Genomic DNA, 26,080 nt, shown 5'->3' with positions numbered 1-26,080 from the left:
CAACAATAGCCATGAAATTTCCACTAGAAACTCCAAGGAAACAAGTTAATTGGGACACAGAACAAGGTTGGTAAATATAGATTCATTATGGCTCAAGGTTTATCATCATACATCTGCTAATTAAAACTTGCATGTAGACTTTGCCTCAGTCTCAGTCACTCCGTACCTAAACATATGTGTGACACTGACCTCTAGCAGCTCCCTGACAATATAAAACGCGGGTTAATTGATAGTTTTACCGTGATATAAATTTGTTTTTGTTTTGTTTTTTTACAATGTTTTTTGTATTTGTTTGTGTTCAAAAATTGTCCTTCAAGATTCCATGTAGGCCTATTTGCATGCATGCTTTCGTTGCGCATAAAAGAACTGTATAAAGAAGACAAAGCGTCCGGGTAGGAATATAGGATATTTCGATCATCTCCATCCCTGTGGGTTCAGCTGCGATGGGCAGTGCTGCCAGGAGAGCGCGCCCCTTGTTAGGGAGAGGACAGCTGGAGAGATGCCCACCTCCGGAAATAACTGAACTGGGCAAAGAGCCAGAAATAAGACAACGGAAATTTACATTATACTAGGCTACTCTTAAATCTCTATAGAAGATATAAGATCGTGTGTTATTTATTAATTAAAAAAAATGCTAACAACATGGCGTTATGGTTGTCACGCAGTAGCCCATGGCTATATCCTGTGTTTAGACCACGTATTTTCCGCTGGCATCCAGAATAATATAACTGAATATAGTTTTCAGTTATTATGCCAGGCTTGCCAGCTGTTTGAGCTGTTTGCTCAAGGTGTGAGAGGCAACACTCACTTAAGTGTTCCGGTTTGAACTGCTTAAACACTTGTCTTGATTGAATAGACAGTGTGCGTGTGTGTGTGTGTGTGTGTGTGTGTGTGTGTGTGTGTGTGTGTGTGTGTGTGTGTGTGTGTGTGTGTGTGTGTGCGCGCGCGCGCGCGCGTACGTGTGTGTGCGTGTCTCACTTGTTCTTTAATGAAAAAATGAAAGAAAAACAATTTAATTTAATAACAAGGTTATCAGTCAGACATTCATCTGGTATGCATGGCAAGGCTTTAGGAGGTATACAGTAGCTCTTGCAGAGAGAGGACTGAGCCACGAGGCTGATCTATCTACTAAAAGCATTATACTCTCTGCACAGACTTAATCTAATTGCCCAAAATCAATAAGTGGCTTCAGTGGTTTGAATACAATTTAAGACTAATGCAGCATATCTCATTGCTTTTGAAATGAAAACTCATCAATGCATGTTCCATGCTTTGGAATGAACAGTCTGTTTATTATAGGCTACAGCTGGTCCTTTGATTATGCATGCACATCTGGGCTGAAAACTGAAGAATGTGATAATGTAAATACAGTTGTCTGATGTCCTCTGTTGTGGTGTATGTTATTATTAGGGCAACCCATGGGGTTGATTTATTTGATTTAATTCAATTAAAGTTGAGTTGAAAAGCAATTAATGTCATTTGTTAGTCAGTCACTTGACCCAGTTCACATTTGCAATGGGAAAGTGTTTTATCAGTGAATGTTCTAGAACGTCCATCAGAATTACAGTCCCCCATGCGCTAAAAATAGCTCCCTATGAGTCATGGTAGTTCAATGTGGCAATGTTGAATCTTCTTTTGCTTTTGACATGATATGTATCATAATTGGTTTAATTGATTCAATTGTGATAGGGACCAAGCAGTGGAACAATGAGGAAACAGGAGTTGTGACTGAAAACACAGGCTTTTATTTGCCCCCAGTAATTTGCATATCTAGGCCTATAAAACAGGTAACTAATCAAATGTCAACTGAACAAACTAACCGTGGCCAAATCAAGTAACACGCAAGGGGCCAGCCCACCGGTAGGGACTTCTCCTAATAACAATGGTAACCCAAAGACAAAGAAACAAGTTAAGAGACAATTACCAGAGTAACTCTTTTAGTGTTGAAATGTGTGCAAAAGCAAATAAACAGATTCCAAATCAAACAAACTGTGGAATGTAAATTGGGATATAATGTGTGGCTGTGGTGATCAAGATATTTGTCTGTCGAGCTGGGTGATATATCGATATATCAATAATGTGACATGAGAAAATATAATCTGGAAATGTGGTTGTCGTAATATCGTTTATTGTATTACTTGTGCAAGCAGAGCGCACAAGTACTGCAATTGGCTGGGTATGTAGGCCTATGATATGTTTGTCGATGTCCTCCAACAGCCAATAAGGGACCACCATTCTTGGTGACGTATTACTAAGGTACGTTTCAAGGTTGGTATAAGGTCAATAACGAGTCTAAAGGATTTAGAATAACAGAGAGCTCTATAGGACTCAGACTTTGTGTGCCCGGATCCTTCTGTTTTTTTATCTATTACCATTATCACATCTTGCTATCTCTATTGAGCACCTGGTTAGTTCCTCTTCTTTCTCCAAAGTGCATTTCTAGTTATGATTATGATGATGATAGTTATCATGGATTGTGTTATAATATGATCAACCGTAGGTCACAGATTACTATGAACACAACACTGACCTCATCAAACCCTGGATAGCCATAAATGGAGAACACTGGATCATCAACTAGATCTGCATATATGGAGCCGACCTGCGACTCTACATCTTGAGGCCCCCCTCTAAAACGAGATGATGCACCTCAAGGGGTTATCCTTTAAATTTCAATAACAATCTGACCTCAAACCTTAGAACTCCATATATGGAGCTGACCTGTTCTAAAATTCCATATGTTGATCTGACCTCATCAAACCCTGTACACTCAAGACACGCTCCATATTTTGCCAGGCCTCATCAAACTCTGTACACTCAAGACACTGCCCCCGCTGCCACCCTTAGATCTCCATATATGGAGGTGACCTGTTCTGACATTCCATATGTTGATCTGGCCTCATCAAACCCTGTACACTCAAGACACCCTCATATATGGCCAGTACAGAATGCATTCCATATGTTGATCTGACCCTCCATGCCAGAGCGCCGGCCCAGCAGTCTGCTGTCACCCAGGCAGATGCGTGCACGTGACCTCGCCCTCATGGGCGTCTTACTGGTTATTATTATTAATATTATTATTACCAGTAAGACTCTTGCCTGAGGGCGAGAAGCGACATGGCCATATATGGAGCGTGTCTTGAGTGTACAGGGTTTGATGAGGTCAGAACAGGTCAGCTCCATATATGGAGATCTAAGGGTGGCAGCGGTGGCAGTGTCTTGAGTGTACAGGGTTTGATGAGGGCCCAGGTAAGGCCGGGCCTTAATTTATGGGCCTGTTAAGAACTCTAGTTTTCGCCGGCTGCTTGCACAAATAACTTTGGGGCAGGCCCGTCTAGAGTTTACTTTAAATGGACAGGTATCAGTCAAAAGTCATTCCTGAAGAAGATCCCAGAAACGTTGAATTAATAAACCAGTGGAGCTGAGTTTTTCTTTACCAGTGTTGCGGACTCTATTTCTTTCTCTCACCAGTCAAAAGGGGGACATCGAAGAGAAAGGATGGATGGGTAAGGATCAACATATGGATTGTCAGAACAGGTTCTGACATATATCCATATACTAATATTGATGACATCAGGGATCTCCATATATGGGCTTAATTACGACAGCAGATCGCATTTACTATGATATGATCCCTGATTTACTATCATCCCTAATGATGTCATAGTGATGCCACAAGACCTATGTCATAGTGATGTCACGAAACCTGGGCACAGTATGGGGGCTTTCACCATGTATGGGGATTTTGTGTGACAAGGCTTTCCCCATGTATGGGGATTTTGAGTGACAAAAACTCAAGATTTCATAGTTAAATGCGACCTTCGGTCACAATAACCTGCATTTCAATTTCCCCTCTCGAAATATTCTTATCATTATTTAAAGGTATATTCAGTGATTTCATTCAAAAAACCTTAGGTTTCGTTTTTGGCTGTGGGACCCAGCCTTTCGTCCAATCAGGATAGAGAGTCAAAAACGAAACCTAAGGTTTTTTGACCCCCAGGGGTTAACTGGGGACAGGGAGGAACTCCTTATATGGTCAGCACACTCTATAGTAGGCAGGATTATCACAACAAAACAAAAAAATAAGTGATATTTGAATTAAGTGAAATCACTGAATATACCTTTAAATATCTTGTGAAAGCATCCATTATTATCTCCAGAATAGCATCAAATTATATCAAGGTATTTGGACGAAAATATTTTGTCAAATAGCCCTAACAAGATTTATAGCTCCCGTAAGAGGTGAATCACAGACTTCCTGGATGTCCTTGACGCATCAGAGTGGGGGGTGTATGGGGGGCTGTGTCTTGTTCTTTGTGAGTGCTGCTTTTTACACTTTCACATATCAGATGGTTAAACCTGTTGTTTACCCTCAACTAAACCTGCTTACCCTCAATTAACCCACCTCTCTCCCCCAGTTATTGGGTTGCATCATTGTTGGCCACATTTCCCTCAGAGTCTATCTCCATTGGCAGAAAGTGCTTATCTTAATTAAAACACTGGTGACAACTCGCAGGCTCTGAATAGCTTATAGAATGCTTTATATACATAAGAGGATCTATATTTGGCTGCCTCCTTGGTGCTGTCCCCCACCTTGGATGACCTATGCCAGCTTGCATGCATTTATTTCACAGGCCATTTCAGAAAACCAATGACCCAAAGTGGCACTTACCCCACTCTATGGTCTATTAGAGAGATTGCATCCTGGTTTCCTATGATATAGAGAAAGATTTTAAGTGTCATGTTTTTATGGGCCCGAAGCTTTGTTCTCTTGTCATGAGAAACACGATGCAAAATGAAAAGAAACTTAAACAGCCAGGATTTGCTTTGTAGACTGGGGAATACAGTATAATATTACCTCCATCTAAGGACAGAGGGGCTGCAATTGACGAGACTAATGGCTTTCATCATTTGCCTGCTGGCATGTAGACATTTCCATATCTCCTATATGGTACTGTATGGAGAGGGTTGTACAAAAACACAATTCAATGTCAATACTGTCGGTGTATAATACATGTCTTTAAAGATGTCAAATTCACATGGCAGTTTTACAATAGTTTGTTCCCCTTCTCTCCCTCCATCTCATATCCCCTACTGTTTGCTCTTAAGGAGAGTGTTTTTAAGGGGCGCTATAGCGTCTCCAACGTCTGCAGGCTTTCAGAAATGACGTCATATGGCAGCAGCGACGGTTCCAGAAAATTGTGACTGGGGAGACTATGGGGGGGCTGGCTATTCAGAGCGAGGGCTAATGAACTTTGGTTTACATTGAAGTCAATCAATTGGGTTTGTGTGGGGCGTATATCTATTCTACGTCCGAGCATAGACATGGTAACGCCCCGCTTGCCTCTGATTGACCTACCGACACTGCCCGTCTTGCCTGTCCTCTGAGATGCAAGGGTACTCCGTGGTGTACCCTTGCCCTCTTTAACCCTATCCATACCCTGTATTGGATAGCGTGTCCAGACCGTCCGGTCTAGTCAAGGAACTTGACCCTAATCTGAGTTCCCAGAAGTTTTATTTTTCGCCACTAGGCGTGACCCATACTTAATCCGGATGCCCAAATTTAGTTGAAGTTGAGCAAATCGACATGTTACGTCATGATGATGTACGATGATAAGAGCGCCCCTCACTTCACACGGGTGTGATTTTTGTTTTTCAATATCATTGACTTCCAGCGCGAAGGATTGGCCCACATTCACCACCATCTGTCTCCCTCTGTCTTCTCCTAGTGGCGGTTCAGAGCAACATGGTGCCTCCCAAGAAGGTCCAGGCTGGCGCGGTGAAGTCCAGCCTGGTCCAGGCCAGCGTGGCGACCATGCAGAACCCCACGGGCTGCGACCCAAAGGCCAACGGTCACTGCCCGCTGCCACGCCTCTCCATCTCCTCCCGGTCGGCCAGCCTGGTGGCCAGCATGGACACCAGCTACGATAGCACAGCCACCATGCTCCACTCAGTGATGAAGTGGAAGACGGTGCTGAAGGTCAGTGGTGGAAAGCAACTAAGTACATTTACTCAAGTAGGCTACTGTATTTAAATAACATTTTGAGGTGTTTTTACTTTTAGTATTGCCAATTTGCAATTTCCAATACTTTTACTCCACTACATTTATTTGAGAACTTCAGTTACTATAGTTACTTTGTAGATTATTATTACAAAACATACCTTAACCACTTTCATCCCTATACATTTTGGCCATTTGAAAATAGCCAATCTACAAGCTCACAACTGTGAGCTTGTAGATCTGTTATTTAAAAAAGTATTTGTAGCCTATACATTTGAAAACTTGAAAGAAACGGGACATTTTACTTTTGGTATTTTAAGTACATTTTGATGCCAATACCTTTGTCATTTTACTTAAGTGGACTTTTACTTTACTACAGAGTATATCTACAGTATATTGCAGTACTACTAATACTTTTAACCCATTCTAGACGGGAACCCGTTATGGTGTTTTAACTAAGCATTATTTAGCTATTGAAAAATAGCAGATCTACAAGCTCATAGCGCGCCACCGAGTGGCGCGCTACGAGCTTGTAGGTCTGCTATTTTTGAAAAAGCGTGAAAATGTGGCACAAATCTTTGAATATATATTCTTTCAGAAGACTTTTTGTTTATTTCGACGTCAGGCCTAAATGGCTTTCTCTACCACTGCTGAAGGTGTCCGTGGTGGTGGTGCTCTACCTGGTGGGCGGAGGTCTGGCGTTCATGGCCCTGGAGCAGCCATTCGAGAGGGACCAGAAGACCAGCATCACCATGGAGAAGGCCTCCTTTCTGTACAGGCATCACTGCGTCAGCCCCAACGAGCTGGAGTCCATCATTAAGGTGAGAGGCGTTGCGGAGGAAACATTAGCTAACGGGGGAAAACTGTGAATGTTTATTTATAACAGACATAGAAGCAGATTTCCCATTTCTTGTGTTCTCCTTTGAGCAGCACTGTCAACTATGAGTTACGTGAGTACACACGAGTAAACATGTTATGACTACCATCAGATTAATCTGTTCTTCTATTCATTGCTTTGTTTTTTTGGACAACGAGAGGGCCTGTACGTAGTAATGTTACTTCCAGGTCTTATTTTAACCTCTTTCAACATGGTTGAAAGAGGTCCTCATTTTGGGCATGTTTTAAAAAATGTTCATAAATAGCGTGACGTCGTACGACAACAGTGTACGACAACAGTACCACTCACTTCAGACCCGTCTGAAGTGAGTGGTACTGTACTGTACTATAGCACGAGATACATCACTAGATGCAACGTCATCTTCTTTACTGTAGTTCGTACATCATTCTAATCACATCTCTCTGTCGGGACTCTCGGGAGAGAGAGACAACGGACATAAAACGTACAGATTGCAGCTTTAAATGGATGGTATAGTGGCGGGATACACACAAGCTATCTATCAGCTGTCTATCATGCAAAACTGAGTAAGCCTTTGTTGCATTACTTGCATGCCGACTCCACAGCTTGTTACTTTAAAGTGTAATGCTGTTGACATTTACATAGCATTAATAATACGAATCGAACTGGTCATTAGTGCCATTCCAGCTGTTGATGAGTCACCAATGCAATTTATAGAGACTTTTACACCATAAGGACACACACACACACACACACACACACACACACACACACACACACACACACACACACACCCCCTGCTACTTTCCCCTGGGTTAGTCCACTATTTGCTGTACAGTTATTGATGTTTAAATGTCATCTGTTGGCTTACAGGCAAGTACATCCTTCAATAGCTATAGCACAATAAGTCTTTCAGGGTCTCCATAGAGATCGCAGTATCTTTAATGCTCAGTGACACTTCATATTGCCAAACAAACTGTACAGATCCTTTTGGTTTGTGCAGTAAACAGCGTTATTATGTAACCGAGCAAGTAATCATAGAGAAATGGGCATTTCTACTGAAGATACTAAAATATCTTTGCTACCTTTTCACAGTGTTAACAGTTGCCTGGTGTTACTATAGTGTAGGATTTTGGCTCTGTATGGATTTTGTTACAACAAAAGTTAAATCCAGAACAAAACAAAAGCTCCAACAATGAACACTAGTACATGGAGATATATTTACATTCTGAAAAGAATAGATTTAGTGTAAAGATGTGATTTTCATGTTTACATTTGTAGTAAACTGGGGTTGCAATTGTAAATTGGCATTTGAATTACCATGAAATTTAGGTATATTATTTTAATCTAAAAGATCAATCCTACATTATAAATGTGTACTATATATTTATATTTATACAATTATAAATGTAATCCAGAGTGGTATTTTCTACAACCCACATAATATAGAGGCTAATGGTCTCAGTGGCAATGATGTATTTTTTATAAGAAACTGAGGAGGTTATGTCTTAGTTATGTCTGATACCAATTGTCTATACCTGATACCTATTAATGGCATCTTCAGTCACAATTCAGGATTTTAAGATGGCCCATATTTACTAACAGTTGCTGCAAAAATGTGGATCGAAACTAAAAAGATAATTAAACAGCATACAGTAAATGTATAAATCAGAGAAGCTTCCAATCAGGTTCTAGGAGGAAACTTGGATAATGGACTTGTCGCTGAACCCATACCAGAACCTTGGATAATGGACCTGTCGCTGAACCCATACCAGAACCTTGGATAATGGACCTGTCGCTGAACCCATACCAGAACCTTGGATAATGGACCTGTCGCTGAACCCATACCAGAACCTTGGATAATGGACCTGTCGCTGAACCCATACCAGAACCTTGGATAATGGACCTGTCGCTGAACCCATACCAGAACCTTGGATAATGGACCTGTCGCTGAACCCATACCAGAACCTTGGATAATGGACCTGTCGCTGAACCCATACCAGAGATGATTGGATGAACCTTGGATAATGGACCTGTCGCTGAACCCATACCAGAGATGATTGACAACCATAAACAATGACCTCTATACGTAGACATCGATTTCATTTGTCTGACAACATTCCATCTCTGCAAGGTCCCACTTGGAAAATCCTTCCAACTTATCACCTATCTGATCCAGGCGCCGTGTAAATTTGCCAATAACAGGCAAGGGAAATCACGTATTTTACTGTAGCGTTTCACAGTATCATTTTACAATGTCACCTATAAAGCTTCAGCACGGCGAGGGTTCACACAGCACTGTGATATCACCTGACATGAGTTAAGGATCAAGGTCAGTACATCAAGCTGACATGTACAGCTGGAAGCGGAATTGGAAAATTATTTGAGATATGACCATGAGCTTTAATGGGCAAGGTGTGAAGTTGTTTCATGACAGAAATGAACTGGACTGAGATCAGTGCAGGCTTTCTCAAATGCCGGGTCCTTGTGATAACTGTTTGTGGATTCATGCTGCCCCCACACAGGTTGCACCACAAAGATAGCAAAGGGAATATTTGTATATTTTTCTTGAACAGCTTATCATACCAGGAACGAATATGGATATGGAGTTCGCGAAAGTGAAAAGTGGAGTAACCAGATAACCCCTATGAGAGAAGCTGCCGTGTCTGTGGCATTTGCTCTGATGTGCTCCGGGTTCGATTTGTTGGGGATGCGGTGGTGGTGGAGGCGGGGGGTTGGTATGGACGGGTACAAACCAACCCTGCTGTGCACAATTTGATGCCAGATTTTGAAGTCATTCTGCATCTGTGTCTCTAATTTCTCTACACTCACCTCCATTCATTCATTCATTCAGTCTTTTTTCCCCATTCTGTTATTTCTTTCCTTCCCTCACCATGATCAACTTCTGAGTCATATAACGTCTATCACAGGTTTGTTAAAAAAAGAAATCAGTGTCAGTATTTCCACTGAAGGATGGTGTAAAATAAATACCTTTAGTCCGGTTTGCCCAGGATCCACTGGGAATCAATTATTCATTACAGCAGCAGTTGTAGTAAGAGCAGTTGAGTCTCCTGCATGGATAGATGTTCAGATTCTGTCAGCAGTGGCACAGCTGAATTAATAAAATGGCATTCATAACAGAACATGTCAGCCTGAGCCTCTGTATGGGATCAGTTCCACATTTCCACTATCCCAACATGAAATACACTAAATTAGATTCAACATTCACTTAAATATTATGAATCAACATTTAATGGATGGAGCTGAAGAGGAGTAGTGCTGTTGTTGTTGTTTTTTGGGGGGGGGGGGTTTTGTGGTTATTGTTGTTTTGCTTTCTTTATACCAGTAATTGTCTTGTAATGTTCATTGTTGTTTTTTGTATGTTTGTATTGTCGGTTGTGTGTGTAAAAATCACACATGTGTGAACTGAGTGGTGCAATTCCCCCCCCCCCCCCCCCCCTCTCTCTCTCTCTCTCTCTCTCTCACTCTCTCTCACTCTCTCTCATTAGAGTCACTACCCCTCTCACTGTTTCTGGCGCCCCCTACTGCTATTATTAAGTCACATACTCGTGCTTACACAGACAGACACACACACAAACAAACAAACAGGTACGAGGACATTGCAAGCTGGTTGTAGGAGTGGTTGCACCACTCAAAAAAGGAAAATAAATACATTGTTAAAAAAATATTATGAATCAGGCCATTAATTCTTTCACTGCCCTGGTGGGTTTTTTTCCCCAACAATGTGAACTACACAGTAAAATCATATGTTTTAATTGAAATCGGAGTGTACAAATGGTGCCAAATGAACACAAACAAACCCACAAACTTGAGTGTAACCGGTGACACTTGTACACTCTCCAGAGTTCAATGTACACTGAGGATTTTACTGTGTATAGCCTTCAACCCCAGAAGTCAAGCCACGTTACATGCTCACACTAAAAGCTAAACACTTTTGTGCTGTCTTCAGAAATTACCCACAGGCCATACAGTGTTTTACACTTTTACAAGCACTCTATCAAAGACGGTTAGTCCTGTCACACAGCGGCAGGTCTCTAAAGCACACTGGAGGATGGAGACAGACAGCAAGAGAAAGGGTGACTCATTCTTGTCAAGACTTGACAACATTTAGGGTGTGTGTGTGTGTGTGTGTGTGTGTGTGCATGCATGCATGTGTGTTTCAATATCAGCAGTGTCCCACTGTCCATCCACCCACAGTGCGTCTGCCAATACAGTAAAGTTAATTGGCTGTTCTCACTGTACTGCTGATATGACTCAGACTGTGGCACAATGTGAAGCCATGTCATCATGTTTTGGTTTTTGATGAGTCACTTAGGGCTAAAGCGGGGATGGGAATATTGAATTTGAGTCCATCAATAATGCAAAAAGCCACCCCATAATCATCATCATCTGCAGTGTCAAACAATGTAATGTCTATTCACAGCCATATAAAACAAAGGGATAAAGGGATATTTCTACAATCTTATGTGAATCTAACATGGTTACAATGGGTTTGTATAGGAAGGGGGCTGGGCAGCTAAAATAAGTATCAAATATCTAAATACTGAATCAGCAACTTAAGCACTGTCTATAGGGTGTTCACAGAAGCCTGAGTAGATTTTTAAAGTGAAATATCGCTTTAATAATAATAATAACATATTGAAATACTTGACTCTTCAATCAATGCGTGAAACATGTCAGACCACCAGTATTGTCCTTTAAGATTGCTGAATCGTAGAACCACGACCTTGACACTGGTGTGCTGAATTTGTGCTAGTAAATTCACTTTATTATCTGGTCTGCCCTGTCCAGTGTCCTCTCATATTGTGGTGCTGGTGTAGCACCTTTTGAGGTTATCCTAAAGTTGTCTTTTTTCTGTCCCTTGGGACCATGTATGCATCATGGATGATGAAGGACCTGTTGGGAGATGGGAATGACTGAGCCAACATGCACACACACACACACACACACACACACACACACACACACACACACACACACACACACACACACACACACACACACACACACACACACACACACACACACACACAAATTAATTTCTATTTCCTGACCCACTGTTATGGAACTGAGGTTCCAGTCTTCTAAAAGTATCTTAATCGCTTTTATAAGTAATGCAATTAACCTATCACAGTCTCACAGATGAATAACTTGGGCGTTACAGCTTGTAAGAATCACTATAATTTTATTAATTCTCAGTTACACAGATAAGGGTTTGTGTCGACCGTTCACCTCTAAAGACCAATAAGATGTCCTAAAGGGAGAGGTTGCGCTGAAACAACAGAGCTTCTGCGAAGCCTGCGCTGCTTCTGCTCTCTGTTCAGGTGGCGGTGGTCACCTGTGACGGCGTCCTCCGTGAGACTCTGGCAGTGGCGCTGCTGGCGTTCCCCTGGCCAGACGCCGGCACCGCTTCTCTGCAATCTCATGGAGGTCACGCTGCACTGACCGAGCACTGACCGTGCACACATCCGGCATGGGTGTCGACAGACTGCTGGGCGAACGCTGGTGCTTTGGCATGGGATCAACTTTCACCAGAAAAATACACAATGAAATACTGACTTGATTTGAAGGTAGAATCCTGAAGGTGTCCTGCTGTCCGGTGTCCTGTGATGTGAAGAGTGGAGATCTAAGGGTTTGATGAGGTCAGATGGAATTAATTCTGTATTGGCCATATATGGAGGGTGTCTTGAGTGTACAGGGTTTGATGAGGTCAGATCAACATATGGAATGAATTCTGTATTGGCCATATATGGAGTGTCACATGGCGTGACAGACTGTCACGAGGCGTGACGGACGCCTCATGCAGGTTTTCATTGTAAACTGTGACTTACGGTCACAATAAAAGTGCTTGAAATGTATATATTTTTTACTTTGATTAAATTCCTCAAATCCGTTTCGCCAATAAGAATAATTCTGCCAGGTTAAGTAGAGATGAAATTTACTCAGGAGAACAAAAAGGACAGGTGTTCATTTTCATACTGATTGTGTTTAGTCTGGATGTGCTGAAACAGAGATAGAAATAAGCTAGGCATTTGATGGCTTGTCGGCCAGGGTTTCCACATTACACTGAGTGCCTTTTCATGATGGACTGGGCTGTAATTCAATGACTTGAAATCATAATGGGCTGCTAGAATGTTTTGGAAGGGGTAGTAGGAGGTCATCTAGCTGGGTCCATTTGTCCAAACAGAATTGACTGTATCATAGTTATGCTAGGGAGAAATATGTTGAAATATGAAAGAGGCAAACGTTGTCAAGGTAGGCCTAATACTTAATCAAACATCTCCATTATTTCTGTCAGTAGGCTTTTTAAGTCTAAGGAGAAAGATAATGCTTGGTGCAGCCATATCTGGCTGGAGACCACAAATGGATACTAGGCAGTAGGCACTCCATTAGGGAGCTTTGGGAACTGGTGTACAAACTAGTATGGTCAAATATTTTGCCTTTGTTCCATTTCCAAATATTTATTCATAGGTTAAAGGAGGAAAGTCAATACCACTCAGTAATGTCCAGAGACGGCCCAGGCCGTAGCGTAACGGTCTGGGCACCGGACTGGTAATCCAGTCGCAGTGTGCCGCGGGTTCGACTCCCGGACCCGACACGGCCTTTACTGCATGTCATCCCCCCATCTCTCTCCCGTTTCCTGTCAGCCTACTGTCTGTCCCTTAAAAAATCAATAAAAGGCGTAAGCCGCAAAAAAAATATCTTAAAAAAAAAAAAAAAAGTAATGTCCAGAGACAGAGAGGGTATTAGGTATACTGTTCAGAGCATAATACCATAACCCGGTGCAGAGGGTGAGGAACTGAGTGAGGCTTTATGCTCGGCTGGGTGAGGTCACCTGGCATAGCGTGGTGAGCCACACACTGAGAGGATAAACATCATCAGAAGTTAATCTGGTCTCTAATGATCCTGCAATGCGGTATGACACTGCACTATATGCCAGAGCACTTATAGTACATACATTTTATCAGGTATTTGACCAATCTGGGAACTAAATCGTTACCAAGAAACTTCTTCACCAATGTGTTTCTAAAGTTGTCTAATAACATGTACTAAAATATTGAAATTCAACTCCTGTGTTAGTTGAATTGATTTGAGTTATTAGCATAATATGTGACCAATCCATACCATTAACATCCTCATTTTTGGGCTAAAGTCGGCCATATCCACTTGACCTCATCACGTTTGTGATGACGGCTATGGCTGTTTTCCTCCCAAGGAGTTTTTTTTGTGCAAAACTAATGCTTGGAATGGATTCAGAATCATGAAAAACCCCTAGTTTCATATGTCACATGCTACTTAAAGAATTATGAAACTTTGCCTTATGTATGACGTTAATGGTATGGTCACATATGCTAATAACTCAAATTTCCCACAGGAGTTGAATTTTTGAACTTTTAGTACATGTTATTAGACACCTTTGGAAGCATATTGGTGAAGAACGATTTAGTTCCCAGATTTTCATAGGTTTCTCTTACTATTACTGTACAGTTAGTGAACCGGTGCCACCCTTATCCACTCTCAACCTGGTGTCCCTGTTTTGGGAATGTCATTATAAGAGGTTTACTTAAAAAAATATATATACAAGGCAAACAAATTGTCATCTTCACATGGCAACAGGAATGCGATTTTGTGGGCCCGGCACATCAATAATGCAGCATGATGTTGAGGTGAGAAGAAAGACAAAAATAGATCTCCTCATGAAGTATAAGACACAGGGAATATTCATGGCTCTCTCTTCTGGCTCCGGAATGAGGTTATTTTGCATTAATTTCATAATTACCACTTTGATATTGTATGTACAAAACAGCTGTAATTGGCTAATTTTAGAAACAGATTTTAAGAACAGCCTCATTAGGGAGGATGATTCTGGACCAACATGCATATTTATGAGAAGGCATGTGCCATGATGTGAAGTGATGTGTAGCAATGGTACAAAATGTGTGTCAGGAAAGCCGGAAGTATTTAACAATGGGAAAGCGAGTGCCACACAAATTGTTTGCCCAAATCAGAATATCCTTCCATATAATGGACCCTACATTTACACCATTTAAACAATTTAAAAAACATGTCGGTAATAGTACTGAAGTTTTAACCATATGGGCCCATATAGTGTCCCTGTTCTGGGCTTAATTGTCATAATAGACGAACATTCACCAAAAATAGCCAATTTACAAGCTGGAGGAGATTTGATGTAGAGGGAAAAAGGAGGGGACCAAGTATAGACCCCTGGGGGACACCAGTCAACAATATATAGCGTTTAAGTGGTTAAACCCTGTCCCTTGAAATGTCTTCACATCAAATCAGCAAGATTGAAAATAAAATGATTTCAGACCAAATAATAAAATCCAGCTGCATGTTGTTTGAAAGGGCCCATTAGCCGTGAATTTGCTCTGAGAATGTGATATAAGGATTGAGCTTTTTATAGAAACACTACAGACCACATGAAGGGCGACTGTGGCTCAGGAGGTAGAGCAGGTCGTCCAATGATCCATGGGTCGGCGGTTTGAATCCCGGCTCCTCCTGTCTACATGTCGAAGTGTCCTTGGGCAAGACACTGAACCCCAAATTGCTCCCGATGTGCTGGTTGGTACCTTGCATGGCTTCCGCCGCAATCGGTGTATGAATGTGTGTGTGTGAATGGGTGAATGTAATGCACAATCTATGTAAAGCGCTTTGGATAAAGGCGCTATATAAATGCACCATTTACCATTTACCATTTAAGGGAGCAGAATGGGTGCAATAATGCAGCTAATGTGGAGCGACAGGGCAGGGGAATAAAGAACAGCGATACAGACTCAAAACTCAAAGAGATGAGAACTAAAGGTCCTTCAGCAGCAGGTGACTGTCCCATTATGACCAGTGTGCACGCCCGCACACACACACATTCCTCACATACCTCTCCTTTTCCTTCAACCGCTTAACCTTCCACCTTCAATGTCTTTTGTTCCCCTGTGACCTTGCAGCTTGATCTGAGAGGTAGATAACCACAGCCCATCCATCAAGTCACATCTCCTTACATAACAAAAGGCACACACACACACACACACACACACACTGTGATTTACTGCACTCTCTTCGCACTGTGGTTTTATGGCGTGCGCTATAAAGGCAGACACATGTTTTTGTTGTCATCAGCTGAGCTGGCATGCAAGCCATTGAATGCCTTACTGTACTAGACCAATACCTACAAATTAGGTATTGGCAAAATATAATGTGCAGAGGCTTCTATTCTCACTCTCTATTGTATAAAAATAATTGCTCTTCCATCATATCATTTGTTCACCTAATGCCATGTCAACGATTAGGCCCACTGTTTCTGTCTTCCACAAGTAAAATCAATCTACTGCGTTCCTCTTTTCAGCACGCCATTGATGCTGTGAGTGCGGGAGTGAGTCCCCTCGGTGAAACATCTAACAACTCCAGTTACTGGGACCTGGGAAGTGCCTTCTTCTTCGCCGGGACGGTGATCACAACCATAGGTATAGCACAAATAGAACCTTAATATCTTCCTTATCTCAATAACCGTAAACTTCTTTTGTCATTGGCCACCGTCCACGCGGAGGTCAGAGCACATGGGCCGATCCACAGAATAACCCCACTTTCACAAAACGCTCACGGCAGGAGTCTCTTCCTGGTTTTTAGACAACTGGGATAAAGCTGCGTCGGCCAGAAAACAGGAAACGCTTTGCCGACGCAGCTTTTTCCTGCGTGGGTGCAGCTTCATTTCCATCCACCAGCTGTCTAAAAACCAGGAAGAGACTCCTGGCGCGAGCGGCTTTTTGTCGCGTATATCTGGGTGTACTGTAATGGTTCACATGACGCTCGTACTTCACGAGTGTCACGTCGAAACCTAATTCAGCCTGTTTTTTGGGACTGCTACATTTACAGAGCAAACGTGTACATAAACGTTCAGGTTTCAAATATAAAGTGCTCACCCCGGGGCCACAGATATTAGAAATTTCCTGGACCGGCTGTTAGCACCCGTGCATTCCGCGACGGTGCGTTGTTTCATAAAAAGCATTTTTATCCGAGCAGTTTTTTTAGGTTTTCAACTACGCGCCCCAGCCCCCTATCGGTTGGGAGGTGTGTTGCACTCTGATACACTGATACACTCTGAAGGTGTGTTCGAGCCAGTAGGCTCCAGGCAAGCCTGCTGGCTCAATTGCATTCGAGTGATAAGCAATCAACTGGTGATTATCGGTTGATAACGTTCAAAATGGGTGGGATCATTCTAAAACTGTGCCGTGTGATCCGGTTTAGAAAAAAGGGGGGAAGGTTCCGGTCGTGGGTTCCGGCCGCCAGATGAACCGCTCCAGACCGCATCAGAAAACCAACTAGAAAAACTGCTCCTCCTGGTGGCGCTATAATAGGCCATTGTGAAAAGGGTGCCATTTCTTCTTACGCCTTTGATGGCAATTCAACATTCAAAGTCATGATTTGCCGCATTTTGTTCCAAAAATGTGTGATCCTGCAAACGTTGATTGATTGATTGATTGAAACAGTTTGCAGAATTACAGTACATTTCAAGCACAAACTCAATACAAAGACTGTTAACTGTGAGTGGACGACCCAATTAAGCATTACACTTGTTTACAACAGGGTCCACCATGTTCAATTCATCAAAACATTTAGAGACGTACAAATAGACACTTCTATATAGTTAAAGAACAGAACAGGAATTCATCATAAAGGAAGAAAAAAGGGAAAAGAAACTTATACAGTGAGGGGAAAAGGGGGGGGCGGTGGGGGGGGATTCAGATTTTACGGGGGCCAGTTTCGAATTGCAGCCGTCCGTAGGTGCCCTTTGAGAGCGGTTTTGAAGGAGTCAAGGGATTCACATGTCTTAATGACTGTTGGTAGGGCGTTCCACATTTTGGTGGCATAGGAGCGAAAATAATTTAGTCCCTTGTTTGTGCCGAATCTGGGTTGTACATGGTTTGTTGCACTCTCTCTGGTGTTGTGGGTGTGGACTTCGTTTACATTAAGGAAGTATTTAGACAGGTACATGGGTATCTTGGTGGTGTATCGAATCTTGTGGACCAGACCCATTGCAAGATGCTGTTGGAAACCAGTGTTAGCCAATTAGGATGAAATTCCGGACAGATCAATTCAATTTTTTTGTGTCAAATTCCGGACAGATCAATTCAATTTTTTTGTGTCAAATCACAAGTTGTCTCAAGACACTTTATGTGTAGAGCAAAGGACCGACAGACATCCCACCCAGAGCAAGCAATTTTGCGACAGTGGTAACGGAAAAACTCCCCCAATAGGAAGAAACGTCAAGCAGAACCTGACTCTATGGTGGGCAGCCATCTTCCTCGACCATGTCAGGGGAGAGAAATAGTGATTTGATCATATTATTGCATAAGAATATTTTGAAGATAGTCATGTAGAGCATAAATTATACATACTCAAAATAACTAAAACGATGTTTTAAGTTGAAAATAACTTATTTTTGGTGAGCAACAACAAATTCTACTTTTCCTCTTTCTTCCCCTCTTATGTTTTTCTTTTACCATCCTCCAATCTTTCTCGCTCTTTTTCCTCTCTGGACAGGTTATGGAAACATATCCCCAAGCACAGAGGGTGGAAAGATCTTCTGCATCCTGTATGCCATATTTGGCATCCCGCTCTTTGGTTTCTTGTTAGCAGGGATTGGTGACCAGCTGGGGACCATCTTTGTGAAGAGTATCTTGAGAGTAGAGAAAATCTGCAGGGTGAGTTGCCACTTGCCAGTGTTGCATTGTAGGCTATTGTTATTGTTGTGAATGTCAATGTCAAGTTTATAAAAAGGCACCAATACATGAGCTCCCACAGTGACAAACAAGGGAATTAGAGCTCTTTATCTGGGCCACTGTTCAGGTATCTGACTCTAACCCTGACTCTTTGAGAATAGTTTAGATTATGTGCGTCTGATTTGTTGTCGGGGCCACCAGGTGTGTATGATGGTGATGGCATAGGGATGTGGCTGATGGAACTGAAATCCTGTCAGTCAGGGGAATGAGAAACTTGACTGAGCAGGAGAATGAGCTCTATCCAAGGGCCCTATTCACACCACAAACATTTCAGCAGTATGGGTTTCTGTGAAAAAGACTTGCTCAATTAGGTCATCCCAAGTGGATTTCTATTCAAGTTGGCTTTCTCATTGTTCATTAGGAGTATGTGTGTTTCATTTTAACAAGCTCTTAGCGTTAGTGACTTCTCCTAATGCTATGGACCAGAGATAGTTTCATTTCATCCAGCTCCCAGTTTTATTTCCGTCTTTGCTTCCTGACCTACTTCTCGTAACTTGTGCCGTTTCGATTTGCTCAGCAAAAACACAGACAGATTAGCCAGACCAAGATCAGAGTGACGTCCACCATAATGTTCATCCTGGCTGGCTGCATCGTCTTCGTCACCATCCCAGCTATAATCTTCAAACACATCGAGGGCTGGACCACGCTGGAGGCCATTTACTTTGTTGTCATCACCCTCACCACTATTGGAATAGGAGACTACGTGGCAGGTAAATAGGCATGGTGCATGACATACTGCATAATATAACATATTGCATCTTACAAAAAAGTAATAAGTTATGTTACAATATTACATTCTGTGCCAAGTAATGTAGTAACTGGTTCTTGCCAATACAATATGAGACCGTTTGGGAATTAAACTTCTATGATTTATGGACTAAACACACTTGTATAGTATGTGAACAACTACACAGGCTTGTATCGGTTCGGTGCGCCTATACTGTAGCCCATGGCTTTGCTGGGTGTGCTGCTTGTTATGCATTTAAAGTATTTCAAAACTTTGCAGCATTGAGCCATCTCTCTCTCTCTCTTCTGGCATTGTGTTTGTATAGCCCAGAGGCCAGAGCCAAGGTCTCTCTGCATGCTATAAAGGGGGGAGACCGTTATTAATATGAAATTATGTGAAAACACCTGCTGATCAATTAACCATGGCAATAATGCCATGAGTCACTCACTCATCTCCATCAACAGCAATCTAAATCACATAACCTCTACCACAGTCACCCATGGGGCTGGGACTGCAGGTCCCATAATAGCCCATGGCAAAAATCCTAATAAACAACTTAAATGTGGGAAAAGTGAAAGATTGCAAGATTGGTTCAATGTGCAATATTAGCAAAAATAATAGAAAAATGTAGGCGGAGAACAAAGGACATGTTTTCCCTTTTATAAAACTAGAGTGGTGCCCGTTGGACACTGGCCTACTTGGAACGATGAAAGTTGGAAATGCATGCCCCACCCAGATATTATGTCTGTGTCCCTTTTATGCCCATATATGGAGTTCTTTGTCAGGCATGCCCAAATATGGAGTTTATGCAGATGTCAGAACAGTTCTTTGTCAGGCATGCCCAAATATGGAGTCTGGCCCCGGCCTTTTGTGGCCCGGCAGAGACCTTTTGTGGCGGTTCTGGACAACCGTGTGTCCGACCAACTCGACACCAGGCACTGCACTCCCTGTGGGAGTGTGGAACGTGTGTGTCGAATTTTAAGGCGGTGGGGAGCACGGTTCTCGAGTTACGTGGATTACAGACATATAGTTACTGTAGATAGAAAAATATTTAATGGAGTTGAAGCATTACCTTTACTCTAAGGCAAATTCCTCCCATGGGAGACAAATAAAGAGAACTTTGAACTCTCTCTTTGAGGGTTCGTTCAAAACTACCAAAGACCAACAAAGTGCAAACTTTGTAGGAACAAATCGGTGAAATTATTTCCATACAATCTACAACATTTAGCAGTTGTTATGTTGTATGTTTTTATGGACCCCGAGTCTATACAAATAATCCTATCATATCACAGTACACTAATCCCATGTGGATCACGAGATCCACACAATTCAAAATGTATATAATCTAACCTATAGTGACAGCCCAATTTATTTTCCCAAACATGTGTTTTACCCTGTTTGTCCTCATCCCACAGGAGGGAACCGCAAGATCAAGTACATGAAGTGGTACAAGCCTCTGGTATGGTTCTGGATCTTGGTGGGTTTGGCGTACTTCGCAGCGGTCCTGAGCATGATTGGAGACTGGCTCCGCGTTCTGTCCAAGAAGACTAAAGTGGAGGTGGGGTACATTCAATTACAACGTCCGTCATTACATTAGAGTAACGGAAAAGAAAAGGTCACTTAGCTGCAACCTCCCCTCTTACCCCGCCTTCATTGTCTGCCATCTAGTTGTCTCTAGCGTCCCAAGCGTTAGACAGAGAGAGGCCTAGACAAATGACTGGGACATATTGATTTTCAACTTCAAATTACGGCATACAACAGACACAATACACAGATACCCAGCCCAGGTATAAAAACAACTGCTAAAATACCACTACATGATAAAACTATATAATAACTAGAACTGCACTCTGTCGAGTGCCTACTTGCTTGTTGCACACTAGTAGGCCATAGCCTACTAGTGTGCAAGCAGAGCGCGCAAGTACTGTCGACCGCTACAAACTGTCAAATCTCAGCTTCTCTGTGAAGGAACGTTTGAAATGTTGAATTATTAGGTTTAGCTATTTGCTACCTACCTACTTTATGCATGTAAAAAAGTAGTATTATGAAAGAAATAAAATAAAAATAAAAAATAAAAATTAAAGAAATACAGTTTTATCGATTTATAATTATTCTGAATCCCTTTGTAGTTTCTCAAAGAAAAATAAATCATCGATATCCGATGAAAAAAAAGGTATATAAACTGAAATAAAATATGTTATCACGTATACAGTATAATTATTTATTTGAAATTGTCAATTGCTTTAAATTTACTTAATCTTGGACTATAGTGATATTAATACTAAATGCCTCTGTGTATATGTAATTTGTAAGTTGATTAGCGGTATACTGTGGTTACTTTGCGCCACTTTTTGATGCGTATGCACCGTCCCAGCATATGACGTCAGGGTATAACTGGTATAACTATAGCTCTCAATGATGACGTAATAAAGATGTGGATTAAAGGACCCAATGCCTTTGATGGTGACGTATATGTCGATCAGTGTCGGGTGGATTAAAGGAAATGCCTCTATGTATATGTAATTTGTAAGTTGATTAGCGGTATACTGTGGTTACTTTGCGCCACTTTTGATGCGTATGCACCGCCCCAGCCACTTTTGATGCGTATGCACCGCCCCAGCGACTTTTGATGCGTATGCACCGCCCCAGCCACTTTTGATGCGTATGCACCGTCCCAGCAAATTACGTAATCACTACTTGTGCCTGATACGGCAGTGGTGCCAGATTACATACATGTATACATAGGAGCATTACCTTTAATCCTCCAGACACTAAAACATATCGTCATTACGTCACCATCGAAAACCAATTACACTCTGGCATTGGGTCCTTTAATCCACATCTTTATTACGTCATCATTGAGAGCTAGTTATACCAGTTAGACCCTGACGTCATATGCTGGGACGGTGCGTACGCATCAAAAGTCGTCCTGGGCGAAACTAGTACTTGCGCGCTCTGCTTGCGCAAGCAGGATTGATATTTCGATCAAATCTGAAGGACTAATATAAAAAAGAGTTTTGCACATAAAATGTTTTGTGCATACAAAGTTTTATGCAGATCGCTGCATGTAAAGACGTGACTTGGCCTGTTATAGCTCCACCATGAGGCTTATTTGAAAAAAGTCAAGTGGCATTGCTTCCTTAGCTTAGTGGGATTTGGGAATATGCGTGCACAGTTTCACTGCACTCGGGCCCTGCGTTCATGATTTGCAGCATTTTGTACAAAACAAGCCAGTCTTGAAAACTTTGGAAGGCAATCTTAGCCAATCAGTGTAGAATCTGAGAAATCCAACAGACTCGTTGTGACCACATGACTACAGAGATCATGTGTACCGATTTGCGTGAGATTTGGATGAAATCTGTGTGACTAATGTGACAAATGTGTTTTGCAGAAATCGGCCTCATGGTGGCACTATAACTGGGAAAATGTTTTGCCATGGCCTCTAGTCTAGGGAGTGCATACAAAGTTGTACACAGATGCAGTTATAGTTAAAATCAGGAATTGGCCTGTTATAGCGCCACCGTGAGGCTGATTTGGAAAAAAAGTAAGTGGCATGTCGTCCTCGGCCTAGTGGACATTGCATACTGTGATTGTGACCAACGACGAAGCCAATCTTAGCCAATCAGGCTGGAATATGGAAAATGGTGCAGATCCATGTTGATCACATGACTATGGAGATAGCGTATACTGAATTGCGTGATGTATGGATAAAATGTGTACGAGTAATCTACATAAATGTTTTTTGGCAAAGTCGGCCTCATGGTGGCGCTATAACAGGCCGTTTGGGGCAAAGGGTCATCATTGGCATCCAGGGAGTGTGTGTGCAAAGTTTGGCATCAACCGGGTTAACGAAGAGAGATTAGCTGGTAACGGGCGGGCGGACACACACACGCACAGCAATAACGGATATAGGCCCCGAAAATAAAGTGGAATACAATTGTAATACAACTTTTTGGGGGGCCTACATACTGTACATACCAGTCAAGTGTAGGCATGGAACGAACACACACACACACACACACACACACACACACACACACACACACACACACACACACACACACACACACACACACACACACACACACACACACACACACACACACACACACACACACACACACACACACACACACACACACAATTTGATTAAAAAGAAAAATTCGTTTTTGGCATACTGTAGTCACCATTATGCATTATGCAACTAAATTAGATAAGTATAAATAATGCATACACACACACACACACACACACACACACACAGACGGACGGAGTGTAGAACATACTCAAGAGTTGTGATATGCATCTGTAATAATACAAACAGTATTACTAAAGGCCTATTCATACACGAGTTTTCATTGATGAGGTGACCTCATCACCTAAAACTGGATTATGAATAGGAGAGGTAGCAATAATTCCATTATTATTGGCATTGTTATACTGCAGCATTGGTGGCCTACTGTAAAAAGAGATGGTCTTTTTACTTTGTAGCTCTAGTTTTCGTGGCACTTTATTTGCATTAATTCTGTTGTTGGCTGACTAAATTCATGCAGATTACTCTGTTGTAATGCCATATTTCAACAGGTTGGGGAGTTCAAGGCTCATGCGGCTGAGTGGCAAGCGAATGTACGCGCCGAGTTCCGTGAAACCCGTCGCCGGCTCAGCGTGGAGGTTCACGACAAGCTCCAGCGGGCCGCCACCATCCGCAGCATGGAGCGCCGCCAGCTGGGCCTAGAGCAGCGAGCCCACTCCCTGGACATGTTGTCCCCAGAAAAGAGGGTTGCGTTTGCCAGCCTGGATGCCGGCCCCTTCAAGACTTCCTCCCAGGAGAGCATCAATTCCAAGCTGAATAACCTGAGGCTGAAGGGGGCTGGCGAGCCATCGCCCGAGGAGAATGTCTTTAGCCTGCGCTTTGGATCCCTCAGCAAGCTGGCCAGGCGCAGCAAGAACCGAGAGCTGAGGAGGAACATTCCTGAGGATGTGCGGCGGGCGTGTGAGGCCATGGAGAACGGAGGCACCTTGCTGGGGGAGAGCGGCACGGAAGAAGAGGAAGGCGAGGCTGAGGGAAATGGACAAGGGAAGCTGGGGAACACCAGTCTGACAGATCTGTCACAGTATGCCACAGAGCACACCAAACTCAATGGCTTCCTACCAGTACCATCTGAAGAGCAGAGAGAGAGAGACAATACCTCAGAAGGGAGAGACCTGCAGTCACATGCACATTTGGATGTGTAGAGAGAGACACAATGTAAGATACATAGAGAGAGCATGGTCCTGCAATGTCTTGTGCCTTTCTGTGCCCTATACACTTTTGGGATTGCCCAGAGCAAAGTTCATGGTCACTGTGCCATAATCATAGGAGTATATATTGCCAAAAATGAATGAAAGACAGAAGAATAGAGGTGAAATACCAATACCTCATTACTTGGATCATACTGTGCTGTTCACTACCATATATTTTAAAAAACATACTTTCCTCCTCTCAAAGGACATCTCTTGCCAGCACCCCACCTTCTTTTGCCTCTAGTGGTTTGAATGAAACACATCTGGGCAAAGACTGTTTTGTGTGAGCTGACATATCCAATTACTCCTACATTATGTGACTATGCTGCATTATAATAGCTCCTATTAAACTATTCACCTTGATTGTGCATGGAAATTCTGACACAGACCTGCTGCTCTGTAGTCATTACTGAAATAAATTAACTTGAAAGCTTGGAGTAATGTAATAGCTGTACTACTGTTGGTTTTTCAACATGAAATGTACTGCTCTACTACATACTTATTGGTATTGTTCACCAGAAGCAGGAGAGGAAGTTTCTGATATGATTTAAAGGTGATGGAATCCACAACTGTCACTGTTAATCACCTTGGATTTCATTGCGTGATTGACTGATTGTTAGCTTCATTGAAGTTCTGAAGATCTTTTGGCTGTGAGTCTAGTAGTTTAAAAAAATAATTACATTAAGAATGTGATGCAGTTTTTTGTTTAATTCATCAAGCATGTTTTTCATCTTTGTATTGCATTTTATATCATCCCTAGTCCCTACACTTAATTTTACTTTTCATGCAATGGAAAAAGGAAATGGGATTTCAAATGATTGTGTGTGTGTGTGTGTGTGTGTGTGTGTGTGTGTGTGTGTGTGTACACAGTCATGTATTCACAAGTATACACTCACTTCAGGAACAATAGTTATAATCAGCAGTGCGACACGTCAAATGACTGAGGCATAAAATATCACAGAACAAGGGTTACGAAGGTAAGTGGTTAAATGACTTATAGCATCTCAATTATGAAAACAGGTACTAATACTGCTAACCAATGTCTACTACAAAGAAAATGGCTTGCAATAAACACATTTCTAACAGTGAATTCTGATCATGTAGATATTGGATGTACATGTAACCTGTGCTTCTAATATTAATGACATTAATGACATCATTAACAACATGACCTTTTAGTTTATTTTGTGGAAGGAAAAAAACATTAATTGTAGTGAGTGCCTTTTCTGGGAATAAATATTGCAAATACATTGTTTGTACTTGTCTGTTGCTTTATTATACAATAATCCCATCAACATATTCTAGTTGAAATCCAACTGCAACCATTACTTCAAATCCATTCGTTAATATATGACTAACCTACAAAACTGAAATTTAACCTGCTCTCCATGCAAACT

The 26,080-nt window shown here is 42.1% G+C and overlaps 1 protein-coding gene across 1 annotated transcript; it reads left to right on the top strand.

Annotated features, from left to right (window-relative positions):
• Positions 1-11: 11 nt before the first annotated feature.
• Positions 12-24,635, top strand: kcnk10b (potassium channel, subfamily K, member 10b; the record flags this gene model as incomplete). Its single annotated transcript, XM_083791648.1, has 8 exons — positions 12-66; positions 5,730-5,980; positions 6,658-6,822; positions 16,240-16,357; positions 18,435-18,595; positions 19,191-19,383; positions 20,816-20,958; positions 23,985-24,635. 8 exons carry the CDS (start codon positions 12-14, stop codon positions 24,633-24,635), a joined length of 1,737 nt encoding a protein of 578 aa, XP_083647774.1.
• Positions 24,636-26,080: the final 1,445 nt, after the last annotated feature.

Source organism: Protomyctophum parallelum (assembly GCF_964188405.1).
Source record: "Protomyctophum parallelum genome assembly, chromosome: 20".
Taxonomy (NCBI): domain Eukaryota; kingdom Metazoa; phylum Chordata; class Actinopteri; order Myctophiformes; family Myctophidae; genus Protomyctophum; species Protomyctophum parallelum.
The sequence above is the reverse complement of the archived record's forward strand: the minus strand, read 5'-3'. Positions and strand labels throughout refer to the sequence as shown.